At 52.9% G+C, this 19,864-nt stretch overlaps 1 protein-coding gene across 1 annotated transcript in view; it reads left to right on the top strand.

Moving 5' to 3' along the window:
• The window catches only part of DPP6 (dipeptidyl peptidase like 6), a 757,367-nt gene that overhangs the window by 714,241 nt on the left and 23,262 nt on the right, over positions 1-19,864 (top strand). The window contains 1 exon segment of the mRNA XM_021079151.1: positions 13,385-13,432. Coding sequence (XP_020934810.1) covers positions 13,385-13,432 — 48 coding nt within the window.

Here is a 19,864-nt window from a genome sequence, read left to right as displayed (position 1 = left end):
TTGGTGATGTGGTGGTGGTGGTTTCTTTGTTGTTGGTGATGGTGTTGCCTGCGGTTGGTGAGGGTGGTGGTGCTGATGCTGCTGCTGATGAAGATGTTGATGAGGATAAAGACGACGGTGTGGTTGATGCCGATGGTGAAGAAGGTGTTTCCGACACTGATGACGTCGGTGTTGATGGCGATCATGTGGTCAGTGAAGCTGTCGCTTTGTCACCTCCCTCGGACCTGGGATCTCAGAGCTGGGGCCGTCTTCTTTCTCAGCTATTCCTTGCAGCGAGGGGACATGGCAGGGAATGCCCGATGCCTGGCACCATAAATCTGCGTAGCGGTCCGTTCATAATGGCTGTTATGTTTCCAATCTGAGCAAAAATTGGGCTAACGTGACCATAGTTTATCACTGCATGTATCTGTGGAAAAAGGATTTTATTTATTTTCTGGTCCAAGAGGGTGGACTTCTTGGACTAGGCAAAGCGGATGTGGAAGATCCAGCCTGGACCTTCAGAAACCAGGCTTGCATGCGTGCAAGCGGGAGAGCTCAGGCGAGGCTTGAGGCCACGCTCCCAACGACCCCTTGTCCGCCCTGCTGCTGTGGGACCACGATGTTCGGGTCTAAGCAGTAAAGCACCACCTGTTAACTGCAGAAATGACTATCGTTTGTGGGCCTGGAACCAGGAAAGCCTTCTCTTTTCTTGGGATTTGGAGCCTTGTCTACAGTCTGAGCAGGATGCGCAGGGGGGGTGCCCCGGCTGCCCGGCGGAGGCACAGCTGCTCGGAGCGTGGTTGTGACAGTGACCCACTTCTGTGCCATGTTTCGCTGGCCAGGGGCTGGATTGGAATTTTGCTGAAGCTGCCTGGGAAAGTGTCCTGGGGGGAGGGAGGGCGGCAGGGTCTTAGACTAACGGGGTGAGCACCTTCCGAGGGGGGCTTTTCAGACAAACCAAGAGCCACCTCTGGGTCTCTGCCGTGGGTTGAGTTGTGCTCCCCCAAAGTATGTTGCCGTCCTAGCCCCTGCACTTCAGAGTGTGGAACTAGGATCGCTGAGTATGGAATTCACTGAGATGAAGTCACTCTGCCGTAGGGCAGGCTCTTCCTGGTATGACTGGTGTCCTTAGAAGAGGAAAATAGTCGCAAACACAGCAGATGCCACCTGAGAGCAGAGGAACCTAGAACAAAAGCCAGATCTTACCGAAGATGCCTTATCGCCAATACAGTAAACCACAAGGGCTTCAGGAGCTGTGTGCCAGGAGCGGTGGCCAAAGATAAATGCGTATTTCTCGTTATAAATCACAGGGTCACTGAGTGGGAACTTGCTTTAAGTGATTGCCTTAGAGCAGCACTTAGAGTTCTCAAAGTGGCGCATGGATTTCATCATGCATGCAGTCTCAGACCTGTCACACGCCCACGGGATCAGGAACCCCTCTGGGGGCCGGGGGGGCACCAGTGAGCAGGAGCCACTGGATTGGGGAGAGTGTGTGAAATGCCCCAGCCTTGCCGCCAAGACCGACTTCTCACGTTCTTAATTTTTCTGAAATCATAACAGATCTTACCATCTCTAAAATCTTATTAAGTTAACGGTTCACCTTGCAAGTGATGGCGTCTTAGAACAGATGGAAAATGGCAAATACAGGGAGTTCCCATTATGGCACAAAGGGAACAAACCTAACGAGCATCCGTGAGGACACAGGTTCAATCCCTCGCTCAGTGAGTGGGTCGAGGATCCGGCATCGCCGTGAGCTGCGGTGTAGATCGCAGATGCAGCTTGAGAGGCACCTGTGACCTTCTGGAATCTTCCAAACCTTCCCTTCACACCTGATGCACGGAAGCCGGTGGGGCCTGGCCTCTGGCCCCACTTCTGTTTCTGTGCCTCTGGGGCTTTCAGAAGGGTGTCTGCCCTTGAAGCTTTGCCTCTGAGATGCACCCTCTCCAGGGAAGGAGCCCCTGCTGAGGGAAGCCGAGCATTTGGCTCACCTGTTTGTAGGCTCGTGTCCCCTCCCAGCACACAGACCCCACCTCACCAGCCCAGCCCGCCCCCGGGGTCGGAGGCTTCAGATAAAAGCCGTGCTGGGGGAGGGGCCTGGTGCTTACGGAACATCTGTTCTGTCGCATTGTAACAGTGCGGCTGCTGGAGCAGGAGAGAGTGAATTACAAGTGTCACTCCTGCGGCTGTTCAGAGTGTGTTTCTGCTGCTTCGCAGGGCATTCGCATGTGTGTTATGAAATATTTCATTGCCGGGTTATCCGTGGTTACTTTGGTTTAAATAATTCTAAATTGCTCACGGATGTGATAAGAAAAATGAGGAAATTGCGGGGGGGGAGATTTTTTTTTAACACAGAACAAATGTAAAGGATGAGTTTTAGTGAGGAGCCCTGGGCTGGTGTGGGCACACACACGCACGCACGCACGCACGTGCGTATCAACACAGCCACACACCCGCAGGAGACGCTGCTGTCCTGGGAGAGCGTGACGTCTGCTTCCCGTCCTTTTTTTCCTCACCAGCGGCGTTTCTAGGACAATGCTCTGCCTCCGTTCTAACATCTGTGTTGGGTTTTTTTCCCTTCTGTTTCCATCATTTCCATCCCAAAGCAAAGAAATACATTTTTATATTTACGCGTCGCCTCTGATCCCCAGGAGATACTATACTTTTTTAAAGTGTGCATTTATTTTTCAAAATATTTATTCAGGGTCCTCCCTTTGCAGGGGACTCTGGGGCCAGCGGTCCCTGCCGCCCCCATCCTTGCCCTGCAGGGCCCTGGGTACATAGTCCCAAAGCTCATCATACAGAAGGAAGCAGCAGGTATAATAAAAAGCAGTAGAACACTTAATGAATAATTCAGAAAGCTAAGGACTCACTGCTTTTTTTTTTTTTTTTTTTTTTTTTTTGCTATTTCTTGGGCCGCTCCCACAGCATATGGAGGTTCCCAGGCTAGCGGTCCAATCGGAGCTGTAGCCACCGGCCTACGCCAGAGCCACAGCAACACGGGATCCGAGCTGCGTCTGCAACCTACACCACAGCTCACGGCAACGCCGGATCGTTTAACCCACTGATTGAGGCCAGGGACCGAACCCACAACCTCATGGTTCCTAGTCGGATTCGTTAACCACTTCGCCACGACGGGAGCTCCTAAGGACTCACTTCTTGCTCAGGGGTGTCAGGATGTCTTGAGACCCACAGAAGGTTAGGGCAGAAGGATGTTTCTGGACCCTCTGATCCACACGTTTTCCGGTGAGCTTTAAGTCCTGGAGCCTCTTCTTCTAAAGGGAACTTGCTGAGATGCCTGGGAGGGAATCGGCAGCCCTCCAGAGGCTCCCGGGGGCTTCCTTCGAAAACCTCCCGTCCAGTCTAATCACTTCGTATTGCAGGTTAGAGAAATGTGGAAGCAAAAAGCTTAAGTCAGAAGCAAAGGCTCCTCAAAGGAAGTAGAAATTAGTTGTACCAAGAGCCTCCGTGGAACAAGGACGTTCTGGTCTCATGTCAGCAGCTATTCTGGGGAATTGCCAAGAAGCAGTTATTTGAAGACTGGCCCGACTCCACTCAGCCGGCATCGGTCCCACTAAGATGAACGCCGAGGTTTACTGTTCTTTATCATTAAGAAATAGACATCCACGAGGGACCAAAGGGATTGGCTGTGCCTGATGTCAGTCCTGGCGATACCATGAGCAGTTCTGTGCTCGGTTTCTTCATCTGTGAAATGGGACAAGGTGCCTAGTTCATAGGGTTCTTTTAAAGACCAAGTGAATGACTGTGTGTAAGTCCCTTAGAACAATACCTGACACATTGCAGTCACGGTGTGGTCATGAACTCTCCTGGTTGCTGCTATTTCTGCTTTTCTTATTATTATCGTAGTGGTGAAACAAAGGAGGGAACAGTCAGAGAAAGCAACGGAGAGAAGATGTTTGAACTGAGCCCTGAAGGCTGGGCAGAGGGTTAGAGGCAACTAGGAGGGCAGGGCTTTTCTGGAGGTGGGAAGAGCGGGCACCAATGTGCAAGACAGCACAGCTTCCCTTCAGAAGAACCAGGAGTTCGGAAGCATGTGTTGGATGATAGACGAGGTCTGAAAAGGTCTTCTGTCTCGTGCCAAGTGCTTCACCCTTCTCCTATGGGCGGTGGAGACCCACTCAGGGGTGTTAGCAGAGTGCCGAGGTCAGAGTCCTGTGGGAATCCTTGGGTGCAGGTGAGGAGGGCAATGCTGGTTACCATGGCGATGGCAGGCAGCAGGAGATGCTTTAGCAGGTGCAGGGGAGGGATCCAGTGAGGAACGGATGCCGCATTTTGAGAGAGCAGAGTGTGGAATTACCTCCCTTTAAAAGGTGTGATCTGCTTGCTCTCCGTCCTTGAGTCCGAGAAGAGAAGCAGGAAGCCTGGTGTCTCAGGTGTCAGAAGCATTAGGGGGTCAGCTCCTGGTCACCCCACCACCCTGCAGGCAGGTGACCTCCCCACCTCACAGGTGTCCATCCTCAGCACACACCCTATGCTTGGCAAGTCACTCCTGCTTTTATTCAGTGGACTGGCCATGAGAGGGCGAGGGGGTGGTGGCAGGCAGCCTGAGCAGTGATGCGGCTGGAGTCAGCAGGAAGGCAGCGGCAAGCAGACCGACCGGCCTCGCTGGCTTCCCCCTGGCCATCTTCTATTGGGATCTGATCAAGTTCTGAAGCAAAGAAGACCTAAAAAGTAGCCCGTTCTCATCGTGCTTAGAAAAAGGAGCCTCATTTCTTCGCATGACATCATGTGTACCTCCAGATAACACCGTTCTTCCCAGGAAGCTGGACAACGTATTCCAACGAGAGAGGACATTGCTGGGAAGAATTTAGCACCCTCCCTATAATAGGCACTTCAGGCTCCCAAGAAAATCTACACCTCTTTCCTTCACAACAGCCCTGAGTTGCTGTAATCACCAAACTTAAAAGACCTTCATTACAAAATTTAGCTCTAGGAGTTCCCGTCGTGGTTCAGTAGTTAATGAATCCGACTAGGAACCATGAGGTTGCTGGTTCGATCCCTGCCCTTGCTCAGTGGGTTAAGGATCCGGTGTTGCCGTGAGCTGTGGTGTAGGTTGAAGATGCGGCTCGGATCCCCCGTTGCTGTGGCTCTGGCAAAGACCGGCGGCTACAGCTCCAATTCGACCCCTAGCCTGGGAACCTCCATATGCCGCGGGAGCTGCCCAAGAAAATGGCAAAAAGACAAAAAAAAAAAAATTAGCTCTAAGTGATCTTTTGCACTTTTTAAAAACCAAAGCTAACCTCTAAAACAGGTCATTGGCGACTGTGAGATTATTCGAGAGAACACACCACAGCCTCTGAACTGACTGCACCAGTATCACGATTTCCCAAGGCAGGCGTCCTGTCCAGGAACTCTGTCCTTCATTTAATCAGCAAGTTTCAGTCGGCCACTTACTGTGAATAAGACTCTGTACATGTTCCTGTGTGGAATATAAAGTTGCATAAACTGGGTCCCTTAAGCACCAGGTGTAAGCATGAAAAGATAAGACATTGGTGTATCATTCAAACTCAAGATCAGAACTTAATTACACTGGTTGAAATTCATCACAGAACTACCAGATCGCAATGGAGGCAGACAACGAGAAGTGTTATCACACGTCTGAGAGACGTGAAAGTACCAGGAGCTGCAGGCAGTGTACTCAGAGGAGCCTTGACCCCATCACGGTCCAGATCCCAGCTCCGCCACGCCCAGGACAAACGCATCCGCCGATGCATGCTTCATCTTTTCTCCTGTAGTTTGCCTAATCTCACAAAACTAATGAAACTCGGCTCCTTCCTTCCTCCTTTGTCGTCTGCGGGTTATGCGAAACATCTAAAAACGTTGCCTGGTGGATGCAGGGAGGGCATAAACCTGCTGCTATAGCTTAAATATAGATCGTTCCTAAACCTAACATGTCTGTGGATTAACTGCCCAAAGATGCCAGCTGACTTTGAGGAGCGTACAGAAGCCGCGCAGCTTTTATGACTGGGATGGTTTCTCTTATTAAACATGCCTGTCATGTGTCCAAAGTGTCCCATGTGATTTCTAGAGGAAAAGGTTGCACGTGACTGTAAAAAGGTTAACGTGACATTTTCCCTGTCATTTGTGAGCAGGTAAAACCACACCCCGACATCTGTGAACCCCACAGGCTGACGCTCTTTACCCGCTGCGTGGGAAAGAGGGTCCCTTGCAGGTTCCCTGGACACTTGAAATTGGATCAAAGACTCAGTGCTGTGGGACGTGGCCAGGGGGACCCCACATCCCAGGTCCAATGTCAGCCATAACGAGGTTTCAGAATCAACTAGCAACAACATCCGTCTGCAGGGTGGACTAGGAAGTCCTGTCTTTGGTACAAAGACTGTCGTATCTGCAGGGGTTTGAGTAGCCCGGCAAGCTCCCTGCTTGTTCTCAGGATAACATCACCTCAATGTGTGAACTCTGTGTGCCGGGCGTTCCTGGCTCAGGAGCTGGCAGATAAAGAGATGGGGTGCTGTGCCCAGCGAAACCATGGCCCACTGTCTGTGCCCGCCGGAGCGCTCCTTGCACTCACCCTGCCGGCCACTTTGAAGCCATTGGCTCAAGAGCTATTCGGGTGATGACGGCCAGACCGTCCGAGCCTCCGTTGTTTGCGTACCGTCCGTTAAGGCTCTGGTGGAAATTATCTGTCCCTTAAACGTCCTTTGGGCAGACAGCTGAGAGCAACGAGGACAAGCACCGTCTCTGTGAATTTCCTTTTATCCCGATGACTTTCTTCTTTTCCAGCTTTGAGTCGTTTTCATTCCTTCGCTTTCATCTGTAATTGTCACCTCTCCCATCCAGTCAGGCGGGTAACAATGTTCTGACATAATGGGACTGGAAACCAGAGATGCAAAAATAGATATTTTCTGCTTGCAAGTCTATTGTGTAATTCAAAGCTTTTCTTCTTCCAACTGGACTTTCTCCCCCATCTGGAAGCCGTCTTGATTGACCAAAATCGCCGCATGTGTTGGTTGTGAATTTCCTTGCTGCGGTGTTATCTCCCCCCTCGGGAACCATATAAACTTGGAAGTCAGATATTTACCTTGAGCCAAGTTGTCTATGCGCCATCCAGAGTTTGTAAAAGGCCACATGTGGTTCGTGTTGCAGCCTCTTGTTGTGAGCAGCTCTGAGCAAATGGAACGGTTTTCATGCAGGTCTGCGTTTCAATTAGAACAAGGGTGTATCCGCTCTGAGACATGCTGACCTACTAAGGACTTAAGAACTGTTAGGACGGGTCAGAGAGAACCAGGGTAAATAATTCACATCTGCGCAAGTGTGTTCACATGTGCCTGCTCACCTGAGTCTAGGAGCATGTGCATGAGCGTGTGTCCACAGGAGAACACATAGAGAATCGGGTATTTGATATATGACCTGGTTGACAGAAGCCTCTACAGTGACATAGAATTACATGCTCTCGTTTGAAAGCAAATCCTATATCCTAAGAGTAGCCAAAAACACGCAGCCCCTGGAAGGGCTGCTGGGACAGAGCGGAGAAGCCATCCCGCTTCACCATCCTCGCTCCTTCCCGCTGCACCTCGCCTCCACTTCAGATTGGGAACAGCGCCCCCTCCTGGGCAGGAGCATCTCCTCCCGCCCGTTTACATCTCGGGAGGTTCCGGGCCCCGGGTCACAGCATCCTAGCCGGTGGAGCAGGCCGTCCCCTCTCCAGGAGCTGGTGCAGTGAGGCAGTGTCTGGCACCACATCGGAGCCTAGAGCGGTGGCTTCCACATTAGTGCTGCAGCCTCTGTTCCTCTTACTAAGAATAGACGTTACACCCTGTCGTCCACGGTTAAGACCCAGAGGAAAAAGTCCTGGGCAGGAACCACGAAGTAGCCGGGGGCAGAGCTAGAACCAGAGCAGTTGTGACCGTGTCCTTTCCGCGGAGTCAGTGTGCAGACGCCACACGGGACAGAGAACGGCGGTTAAGCAGGGTGCTGTATGTCCTGGCCGTGTCTACAAAGCAAAAAAGCAGGACTTCCCAGGTTTGTGCACACGGATGATGGAGGAGAGACTTAGAGGCAGCAGTGATGGAAAAGGAAGAGCTTCCTAGTGCTCAAAATGACACATTTCATCAGCTGGTTGTTGGCGAGACGTGATAGACTCTGTCTCCGCAGTCACTGTCTCACTGTAGCAAAGCATTGGAAACACGGGTGTTTTGCAAATGTATTCAAGCAAAAGTACATTTTCGAGAGAGGATACCAGTGCCTTAGAACCCAGCCCTCCATGCACCGTGAGTTGGAAGGTGAAGAGACACTAGTGGTTGGAATCCAGTGTCTCTGCCCTCCTGGGACCACGCCCCCATCCTGGGACCCTCAGCACCTCCTCTGGAGGGGTTTTCTGGCTCCTCTGGCAAAGGCACAGGTGGACATGAACTTCAGCCCAGGACGTCTCTGGAGCCACTGCGTTTCCGTGAGCCCCCTTCTCATTTCCTCTGATCCCAGATGAAGGAGGCCCTTTCCGCCCAGGTCCCAGCATGAGGACGTGCCTGCAGGAGAGCCCAGCACCGCCACGGCTGACCCCTTCCCAGGACGTAACATTAACAAGGAACGAACGTGTGTTGTTTGAAAGCACTGAGGTTTGGGGAGTTCCCATCGTGGCTCAGCGGAAGCGAATCTGACCAGCACCCATGAGGATGTGGGTTTGATCCCCGGCCTCACTCAGTGGGTTAAGGATCCGACGTTGCCATGAGCAAGCTGTGGGTAGGTTGCAGATGAGGCTCAGATCTGGCACTGCTGTGGCTGTTGATCCCTAGCCTGGGAACCTCCCTATGACACAGATGCAGCCCTTAAAAAAAAAAAAAGCACTGAGGTTTGGGGGGTTTGTGTTGGAAACCACAAAACCACAAGCTTATTTAGTGAAGACTGACTATAAAATCTCTGTGACACAGCAATTGCACTGTGAGAACGAGCTTAACCGATTCAGTCTTACCTGTGTGCAAAAATCTGTGATAGGAGTTCCCGTCGTGGCGCGGTGGTTAACGAATCCAACTAGGAATCATGAGGTTGCGGGTTCGGTCTCTGCCCTTGCTCAGTGGATTAAGGATCCAGCGTTGCTGTGATCTGTGGTGTAGGTTGCAGACGCGGCTCGGATCCCTCGTTGCTGTGGCTCTGGTGTAGTCCAGTGCCTACAGCTCCAATTGGACCCCTAGCCTGGGAACCTCCATATGCCGTGGGAGCGGCCCTAGAAAAGGCAAAAAGACCAAAAAAAAAAAAAAAGTGTGATAGAGGGATTTATGCTTCACTGCTTATGGGAATGAAAAAAACACAAGGAAACAGCCTAAATTTCCATCAGAAGGGCATGGGCCAAATAAATTATGGTATACCCATCTAGTGGAATACTATACATCTGTTAAAATGAAGAGGTACAGCCTGTGTACGAACATTATTTCTGCCATGGTATGTTACAGTATTTAGCATTCTGCAGTGTAATGTTTTCAGGCTATGTGGTATTTTTCATAAGAGTCCATGTGGTATTTTTCATAAGAGGCATCTGCCTACCCACCTCATGTGCCCTGCGATCTTCCAGTGGGGGAAGAGGCTGAAACTGCATCTGAGTCAGCCTCTCCCCTGCTCGTGGCAAGCCCAGCAGTTGTTGCTCAGACGTAGCTGCCGTTCAGTAATATCTACTACGTGGCTCCTTGTTTCCACGGGCAGGGCTCTCTCTGAGATGTGGTCCAGGAGCGGAACTGGCTGGTTGTGTGTCGGGGATCTTGGTTTTTCATAGCTGACGCTCAATTGTCCTCCGAAGTAGCTGCCACATGATGTGTATTTATAATAATATATATGCCACGTATATATGAAACATCTAATAGGGAGTATATATGTAATATGCAATGCACACATAATATAGAACAATATATAATGTATGTTACATGTGATAGGAAATACATGTATACGGTGTATGATATATGTGATACCATACATGCCACATTATTGCATTGCCCTCCTGTGCATTTGGCCTCTTCCTCTCGCTGTTGTCAGACTGGGTATTAAGACAACATACAGATGCTGTGGGCCTGAGATATGCTATATTACACTGTATGTAGCATACGTATTGTTAGGAGGACACGCCATGTGGCAAAATACCTTTTAAATGTGCAGGGAAATTATTTTAAATACTATTTTCCAGATACCAGATGCTCTGGGAAGGGAGCAGGTGGAAAGGAGATGAGAGACGGACAAGGACATACGGGCAACCCCACATCCGTGATCATGGGGGTTTTTTAATTGAAATATTGTTGATATGCAATGTTGTCTTGGTTTCAGGTGTGCAGCGGAGTGCTTCAGTTACACACATACGTACAGACATATGTTCTCTTTCCCTTATAGGTTGTAACAAAATACTGAGTATCCAGCAGGTCCTTGCTGGTTATCTGTTTTATATACAGTAGTGTGTGTGTATTAATCCCAAACTCCTAATTTATCCCTCAGTATTTGTTTTTATTTTATTTTATTAAAGTAAGCCAATATAGTATAACCTTAAGGTGTGATAGGAGTTCCTGTTATGGCTCAGCTGGTTAAGAACCCAACTAGTATCCATGAGGATGAGGGTTCGATCCCTGGCCTCGCTCAGTGGGCTAAGGACCTGGCATTGCTGCAAGCTTCAGTGTAGGTCACAGACGCAACTCAGATCCGGTGTGGCACTGGTCTCGAAACCTCTATATGCTGCCGGTGCGACCCTAAAAAGAAAAAAAAAAAAAAGAGTTGGTAAAGCTGCATATTTCCATGAGCCTTTTAAATATTTTTATTTGTATGTTTAAAATAATCGCTTCTGTGTAAATCTGATGACATACATGCAGAGAAACATTTTAGGCCATTTTAGAAACATTTAAGGTATTTTTGGAAAGTGGAGGTGAGCGGGATCTTTTACCTGTCACTTGGTTCCTTTCTTTAGTGTTTGCATTTTTTGGAATCGAGTTCATGAATTTGAAAATGAGAGGGGAATCATCCAGGCTCAGCAGCTTTCCTGTTGTATGGATGAGGCATAAAGCTCCCCCACCCTGCCTTGTCTCATCTGCAAAACGCGGTTGGAAGCACCTGCTTTGCAGAGCTGCTGCGAGGATTAGAAATTATTCATATTAAACATGGGCGGAGTGGCTTTTACACTAAAGAAGTAATCATTGTTTACATTATTAATAAGAAGGTAAGCTACGCTCTGTTTGCAAATTCACTCACCCTGAAACGTGCAAAGAGACACAGCTTCGTTATTTCTCAGTAACCGATCTGTTCCTCCACGCGAGCCCCCAGTGGATCCATTTTCCAGTGGATCTTCTGGCCAGAAATTAGTTTGTCTCAGCATTTTCACCCTACAGCCAGGGTTACAGGCAAAGTCTCCCTGCTGCCACCCCTCCCCTGTCCCTGGGTCAGGCATGCCAGATTTGGCTAATAGCAAGACAGGACCCCTGGTAACAGTGGGTTTCTGGTAAAACACCACGTACAATTTTAGTAGTAAGTCCCAATACTGTGTGGGACATATTTACATTAAAAATGTGTATTGTTTCTCTGAAATTCAAATGTGACTGGCTAACCTGCCTTTCATGTGGGCGGTCTTATCTGTGGCTGGGGGGCAGGGGCACATGGTCGGGGATAAAGCCTCAGACCCTCTGGACTCTGGATGTGCCCCCAGACAGTGTCCGTCCGCCCAGCGGGGCGTGGGGGTGCTCTGCTCCGAACCAGCCCCACCTGCCTCTCCGTGGTTCCTCAGACCCCATTGCTCTTCTGCCGCATCCTCTCTGGGCCCCGGACTAGAAGGTCCCCTCTGCGGTGGGGCAGGAAGTTCTGACGATCCTGGCGATGCTCCCAATAGTACATGTCCTCCAGCGCGGAGGCAGCCACCTGCTGTGAGTTGCTGGTGACCCAGGGCCCCAGCCTGAAGCAGAGACAAAGCAGCACTGGAGCCACAGGCTCCCACAAGGGTCCATCTCACTCTGCCCGCCTGCCCGCACCTGCCTTCACTTCCTCTCTCTCCCTTCATGCCCTAAGTCCACGGGGGCCCAAAGGGGCAGCTCTCCCTGCTCCTTCTGCTGTGGTCTGTGGTTATTCGGTCAGCATTCACCCCACAAGTACCTGATCAAGCCCCGAACACTCTTCCAGATGCTGCAAATAATGGCAGTAAATAAGACATCGTCTCAGGAGTTCCCGTCATGGCCCAGTGGTTGATGAATCTGACTAGGAACCATGAGGTTGAGGGTTCGATCCCTGGCCTTGCTCAGTGGGTTAAGGATCCAGCGTTGCCATGAGCTGTGACATAGGTCACAGATGCAGCTTGGATCCCGCGTTGCTGTGGCTCTGGCGTAGGCTGGTGCCTACAGCTCCGATTTGACCCCTAGCCTGGGAACCTCCATATGCCGCGGGAGCGGCCCTAGAAAAGGAGGAAGACAAAAAAATAAATAAATAAGACATCGTTTCAGAATTTGTTTGTATGAATTCTGAACTTACATTCTAGTGCAGCTGAAAGGGACAGTGAGGAAACATACTGACATGGCAATGCCCTGTGAGTCGGGGGTGGAGGCTGGTTGGATGGTCACGGAGGCTGTTTGTTTCCATTGAGTGGTTGGTGGAGGCGTGTGAGCAGAGACTTAATAAATATATGAAAAATCATTTAGAAAGCCCTTTTTTTCTTTCCGGACCTCTCCCCTTTGTTTGGGCTGCACCCTTCGGCATGTGCAAGTTCCAACATGGACCAAATCCATACCACACGAGGAACGAGAGCCACAGCAGTGGCAACACCAGATCCTTAACCCGCTGAACCACAAGGGAGCTCCCTGGACTTTCCTGTTGCTAAAGAGACTAACAAAGTCGACCTACAGACTCCACTGACGGCTGCCTGGCCCCAGGTCCTGATCAGCAGCTAGCTGCCTTCTCTGGCCAGAGCTGTGGCTTCTGTCCAGCCTTGGAGCTGGAAGCTGCGAGCTGCATCATCAGGGAAAACATTTGCAGAACAATCCTGGTACCGGAGGATGTTTTTCCCAGCGCTACCCGGAGACCAGCGGAGGGCGTGGCTTCCTCCCCAGGGGCAGCAGAGCCACCTTGAAAGGGACCTAGGGCTGAGGCTGGAGCGACTGACCAGACCTCAACACAACATGGAGTGTGTCTGGATGATCAAATGAGGTTACCAGGGTCTCACCAGATGGAGTCTTAGTGAAATGATGTTTTATAGTCACCCAAACCCGTTTAATTGGGTTTGTCGTCACCGACACGGGTTCACAGGTAGAAGATGCGGCTTTCCCACCGGGGGCCCGGCCGCTGCCATCCGCCGTGGCTGACGCCTCTTCCGTGGAGCTGGGCGCCCGGGGTCCCCGGATGAGCAGTTGGAACGAGGGCTTGGTTCTCTTTTGTTCTCAGCTAAACTAATAGCCATCTTCTCTTCTGGTTTCTCTACCCAACGCAGGTCCTGGGGTCCCCACGGTGACTGTGCACAACACGACCGATAGGAAAAGTAAGTGCTTTGGGGTCTTTTCTTCAATGTTCCTGCAGCCTGGGGGCGGGGAGGAAGCAGAGCAGCTCTTGGGACGATGCGGGCGCACTTTCTGTTTGGAGACAGAGTTGGGCCCTGGCAGTTCGGAGGGACCCCCGACCTCACCGATCGCCAGCATCGATTAGGCGTGAAGGTCCAGGCCACCCACCAGAAGGTCCCACAGCCCCTGCAGGGCGTGCCAGCCGACCCTCTGGGCAGAGCCCACGGCCGCATGACCGGGCGGCCAGCGCTGGGCCCTGGAGCCCCGCCTGCCCGCGTCCTCCCTCTTCGAAATCCCCCCCACCCGGGGCCGAGGCTCCACGATGCGTGGAGCTCATCTGTCTCTGTGGGTCTGGGGGCATCATCATGGCTCGGGGATGCCACTTTCCAGAGCCCCTCAAGGACCCACGTGGGTTGGGGTCGACGTGCGCGCCTGTGTGTTTATGTGAAACATTGGCAATGAGGTGTGCAGGCCCAGGCCGACCCTGGCAGAGCTGGGGAGGAGAGGGAACGCCTGTTCTCGACCTTTCTCTGCCCTGCCCCCAAGCAATCCTGAGCTTTTATTTCCATGCCCCCCCTTCCCACGGTGCCACAGCCCCCGTGCCACCTGCCCCGCAGGACCTGCTCACCATCCTGCCTTCACACAGAGTCAGACTCACCGCAGTCTCTGTAAGTCCCTTGGGAAGTGGCTGGCCCCTGTCTCGATGGCAGGATCTCAAGCCCGAGGAGAGCTGGATCGGGGGGAAGTTTTGAAAAGGAGCATATCTAGATGCTGGTTAAAAAATGCTTACAGGAGTTCCCCCTGGGGCACAGTGAGTTAAGAATCTGACTGCAGGAATTCCCGTTAAGAATCTGACTGTAGGAGTTCCCGTCATAGCTCAGCGGAAATGAATCTGACTAGCATCCGTGAGGACGCAGGTTTGATCCCTGGCCTCACTCAGTGGATTAAGGATCTGGCGTTGCCGTGAGCTGTGGTGTAGGTTGCAGATGCAGCTCGGATCTGGCATTGCTGTGGCCGTGGTGTAGGCTGGCAGCTGTAGTTCTGATTCAACCCCTAGCCTGGGAACCTCCATATGCTGCAGGTACAGCCATAAAAAGAAAAAAGTAGTTACAGGAGTTCCCTGGTAGCCTGGTGGTTAAGGCTGAATAATCAGTGTTGTTACTGTAGTGTTGTGGGCTTGATCCATGGCTTGAGAACTCCCAAATGCTGCAGATGCAGCCAAAAAAAAAAAGGTTACCGTATTCAAAAGTGGATAAAGTGGGTTTATTTAAAGAGATGATGTTTGAAAACGTCACTTGGGGCTTCCAGCTTCTTCTAGAGTGTGGCTGTGCTCCTGGCCCTGTGGACAGGAAGAGAAAAGCTGGAAAGCTGTGTGGGATTTTTAGAAGTGACATGCATCACTCCGTCAGCCAGAGCCCCCGCATGTGGGCCGCCTGGGCCAAGAGAAGCTGGAGACACCTGAGCTTTAGCCGTGTTCTTCACAGTAAGGAAAGCGGAGACGGAGTCCAGGAGGCCAGGCCCTGAAGGGAGGGACCTGGGGTAACTCTGAGCTACTGTGGGTTGATTCCTTTGGTCGGAGCTGGCTTGTCAGATCGTCGCTTGTCCTGAGCCCTGGAGGCACACTCCGGAGGGACCAGGTGTGCAGACAGGTGTACTCAATGCCAGACAGGTTCAGAGAAGGCGGGTGGCCCCGCCGAGGAAGGCTCTCTGACTGTGGCTGTGCACGCCAGGGCCCAGCACGGAACTAGCAGGGCAAGGGGTCCAAAAAGAGCGGAAAGGGGCTGGTTTGGGGCGCATGAAGGCTTGAGACCTGATCCTGTCCTTAAAGAGTTTAGATCGCTCGGGACGTAAAGGACACAGAGAAGAAGGACAGAAGCCGGAGTAATAAACGCAGCATCTAGGAGAAGACATAAAGGCTTACCTATTCCTTAGAGCCTGGTTTGAGCCTGGTTTGGGTTCTCAGTCTTTAAGCCAGAGACAAGGTCCCAGGAGGCCTGAAGGAAGAGATGGGCCTTGATCCAAGGCTCCCGAGGAAACCGGTCCGATTTGGTAGGGAATTGAGATTTCAGTTATTTCTCTCATTGGGAAGTCCTCATTTCCCCACGCTGCTGGGAGCAGCAGAGCTGGATGTCTGAGACGTCTCTGGAAAGTCAGCAAGGTGATGCCAGAGGAGCGGGTTTCCCGTTGTCCGTGGTGGCATCCAGCCCCAAACGCGGAAACGCAGGGTGTACTGCTGGTTGGGTCCACAGCAGCGGAGAGCCCAGCGCTGCCTTCCTGCCCAGCAGGAAGGCTGTGGGCCCTCCCCTGCCCTCCGCCCCATCCGTCTCACCCAAACCTTGCCCTCCATCTGCATTTGACCCCAAATTGTCCTCTTTGGACGCCGTGTCCCTACGCTCCTGCTCCACTGCTCCTTGGTCTCAAATCTGTCTTGGACGGCTGACCCACACCTACTGCCCTGACCCTTACAGGTAGGTCCCGCCTTTCTCCGGGCACACCTGGCAGGTGCACTCACTCACCTTGCAGGTGTCTGGTAACCGCGTTTCCCAGGCTTGAGCAACAAGCAGATGCTATTTAAAGGGGAAAAGTAAGACTTCTGAGGCTCTATCTGTGGACCCCAACTTAAGAACACAGACTTGGAGTTCCCGTGGTGGCACAGCAGTAATGAACCCGGCTAGCATCCATGAGGACGTGGGTTTGATCCCTGGCCTTGCTCAGTGGGTTAGGGATCCAGTGTTGCCATGAGCTGCAATGAAGGTCACAGATTCAGCTCAGATTCTGCATTGCTGTGGCTGTGGAGGAGGCCAGCAGCTGAAGCTCTGATTCGACCCCTAGCCTGGGAACTTCCATATGCTGTGGGTGCAGCCCTAAAATGCCAAAAAAAAAAAAAAAGAGAGAGAGAGAGAGAGAGAGAAAGAGAAAGAAAAGGAAGAAAAGCATTGACCTGACGCTACGTCTTATTTCCTAGGAAATATATTTCAATCCCAAACGGGCACAGCCAAAGAGGGCTTTCATAGTTTGGATCAGCAAAAGGTTATTGAACTTTGGCTCATCATTCAAATGAAAAAATGTAATCCCCAGGTAGCCTTTTCTGGCATGATGGGCAGGACACGTGCTGAGAGGAGATTTATCTGTTGACGACACTGGGCGTTGTGGGACGTCCTCACGCCGTGGCTCGTTGCAGGGAAGAAGGAAACCTGCTTTGTTCTGGGAAATCAGGGATTTCAGAGTAAACATGCCGTTAGACGACCGATCGGGCGGCTTTGCTGTGAAGACGGGAGACGGAAGGACCCGAGAGGCAGGGGATCTGCCCACGCACAGGCTCCCGGACGTGTCCTGTCCTCAGCCCCGATTCCCGCTTCCTTCTGTAAAAACCACGTGCACGGGTGCCGCCTGGTTGTGGCCCTCAGCTGAGTGCCCCGCGGGCTCCGTCCATCTGGGAATAACCCATGATCACCACTCGCTGTGTGTGTAGCCGATGCCGGACCCCAGGCCTTGACCTCCAACCTCACCCCCACCGCCAAGGGTTCTGATCACCGGGGTCCCAGAGCATGGTGACCCCTGACCTCTGCCTTTCTCCCCCATCCTGACCCCATGAGGAAGGTTGCAGACAGCCTCAGCTCCGTCCCCAGGAAAGAAAACTGAGATTCACGTGGTGAGAATTCTGACCCAAGACTGTTTCTTCTGGAATTCTGACTGTGCAGTATCAAGTAATCTCAATGAGAGGGGACAGTGAGGGGCGGTTTGGAAAAATAAAAAGGAAGGATTGGGGGATGGAGGAAAGAAAAAGAGCAAGATGAGGCAGAGGGCGCCCGCCAGCGAGCTCACACCGGTCAGAGATGAAAGTTTAAATTCTTTAGTTGTGTCCATGAACACCTGCCTTAAGGTTGTGGCCTCACGGAGACCATGTGACCTGCAGGTAATGATGTGAGCTGGAGACCCCACCCTGGACCCCAAGCCTCAGCCCTGTTCTTTGTGCTAGACAGTGACACCACGGAAAATAAGGGGGGCCAGCCTCACCCCAACTTGCCCGCGATCACATGGCCACAGCCAGGCCAGACCCTGTTCATGTGACACACACACACACACACACACACACACACACCCAGTACAAGGTCCTGACCTTGGGGCCTCAGGTGCAGACCTGGGACCCCAGGACCCAGGCCTTGGCTCTGCTGCCACCTGGGGAGCTCACTCTCTAGTCACCACTCCAGAAACAGCCCAGTTTAACCCAAAGCGGCGCTCAGTCCCTGGTGGCCTTTGAGCCGGGCATGAAGGGCCCACGGCCATGGCACAAGTCAGGAAGGCAGCTCCCCTGCACGTGGATCGGGGACAGTAAGGGGAGGGGGGAGGCCCACCAAAGGGCCCACAGCGGAGAGGGCTCTTGGGGAGGTGGCCTTTGGGCAGACTGAACAGCTGTGACTGCCAGCTCTGTGTAGCCCACGTTGTGTGACAGACAACAGAAGCTGTGGGAACACGACTCGGCAGGTGGCAGACGAGCCCTGGAAGATTTGCATCCGGTTCTGAAGTCGGCGACCATTCCAAGGGTCCCAGCCCTGCTCGGAAATTTGAAATTACTGTTTCAGAATTCTTTGTCCTTCCTGCTCCTCTGCCCCATGGCCCCACAGCCACCTTGGGTATATTTGACTTTTTTCCTTTAGAAAATCGTGTCTACGAGCAGAGCCTGCGGTGTCAGACGTGACTTGGAATTATTTAGAAGCAGTTTCCTTAAGCGCGTAATTACGGTTGGGGCCAAAGTACACTCGTTAGGCGCTGGGTGTGCTGTCAGCTCGGATGCTGGGGAGAAAAACCAACACAATCCCCTTTATAGTTGCCGGCTTTAAAGTGAGCATGAAAGCGGGAGTGAGCTGGGTGTGCAGACAGCTCGGGTGTCAGAGGGCTGTGGGCACCACTCAGGACAGAGTGCCTGGTGATGGGTTCGGGGCCGTTTTTGTGTCTGCAGCGCCCGCGGCGTCCCGGCAGCTGCACGGACCCCAGATTCGCAGCCGCTGATAGGCACCTTCCCCGCAGTGCCCGGATGGCCTCACCTGCCAGCTCTCTGCTATCGCCCGGCCGATTGGAATATCACAGCAGTTCCTTTCTGAGATTATACCAGACACCGGCTACCTGGTGCCTGTCCCCTTTCTCACTCGTTCTCTCTGCCTGGGAGCCCCTGCCCCCCGCCATCCTCCTCCGAGGGACCACCTAGGGGCCGTCACCTGTGCTGCCAGGCACCTGGCAAACAGGAGGGATGACGGGGAGATGCCAGGAGGTGCCAGCGACTGTGGGACGGGTTCGGTCAAGCCCTCAGTTGCCTGTGTGCGTGGAAAGTCCTCTGTATCCCCAGGCCCCATACGGGCAGCCCTTCTGGAGGGACCAGTGGTGACCACGTTTATGGACGGCTCATTCTAGGCCAGAACACAGCAGGCTTGGGGACGAGCTCTCGGCTGAGTGCAGCGTGAGTGAAGCATATGGCCCCTTCTGCCCCTGGGGGCACCTGCTGGGATCCCCGTGTTCCCTGGAGGCTGGATGGCTGGCAGGTCCCATGGCTTCGAGCCCACCGCTGCCCCTTCCTGAGTGGGGACAGAATTGGTGGGGTGGGGCGGCATCGGCCCACAGCACACACAGGCTTTGTCCCTAAAGCTGCTCCCCTGCGGGCACAGCACCAGCGCTGAGATGCCTACATCACCAGCCTTCAAGTTCCTGAGAACCCAGCTGGAGAGTCAGACAGAGGACAGGGACTCCCAGCCCTGGGACTCGGACTCCAACAGCCGGACGTGGGAAGGTGACAGACATGGTCTCGTCTGGAAGGCACCGGCCCGGGTCCCTTCTGAGCCTCGCTGCCTGGGGCAGGATGAGCAGGGAGGACGGGTCCTGACACGGTGGGGACAGATGCTCAGGCAGAGCCGTCCCACCTATGCCAGGAAGGGCCTGGACCATGAGAGGCCTCAGCAGATCCAGGCCAGCGCGGACCCAGGCGACAGGGCAGCGCTGCCAGGACCCACAGCCTCCATGCAGGGTTCACTTCCCTGCTTCCTGCAGAAATGTGAGAAAGGGGCCAGCAGCTCTTCTCTCCTGTAGCTCCGCTGCCGTTTGGCTTCCATTTGATTCTGGTCGCTGATGTCCCCCAATTCATCCAAGTGGCGATTCCACCAGTGGCCTGAACCAACAGGCTCTGGGAACAGGCCCAGCCACGGGGGCACAGCTGGAGGCGGCCCTCGTGAGCCGGCACGGCTCCTACAGGCTCACGGTGTCCAGATCTGATAAAGCTAATTCCACCAAATATTGGAGGGGCTCACATTTAATTAAGGAGTGGCCATTGTATGCTCCAGACCGCGGGTCCCCCCGGCCCCGGAGTCAAAAAAAGGAACCTCCGGGAGCAAGCCAATCTTTTCCTGTTTCCTCTGCCGAGCTCC

The sequence above is a fragment of the Sus scrofa genome, chromosome 18 (assembly GCF_000003025.6).
Source record: "Sus scrofa isolate TJ Tabasco breed Duroc chromosome 18, Sscrofa11.1, whole genome shotgun sequence".
Lineage (NCBI taxonomy): Eukaryota > Metazoa > Chordata > Mammalia > Artiodactyla > Suidae > Sus > Sus scrofa.
This window is presented reverse-complemented; position numbering and strand designations above follow the sequence as displayed.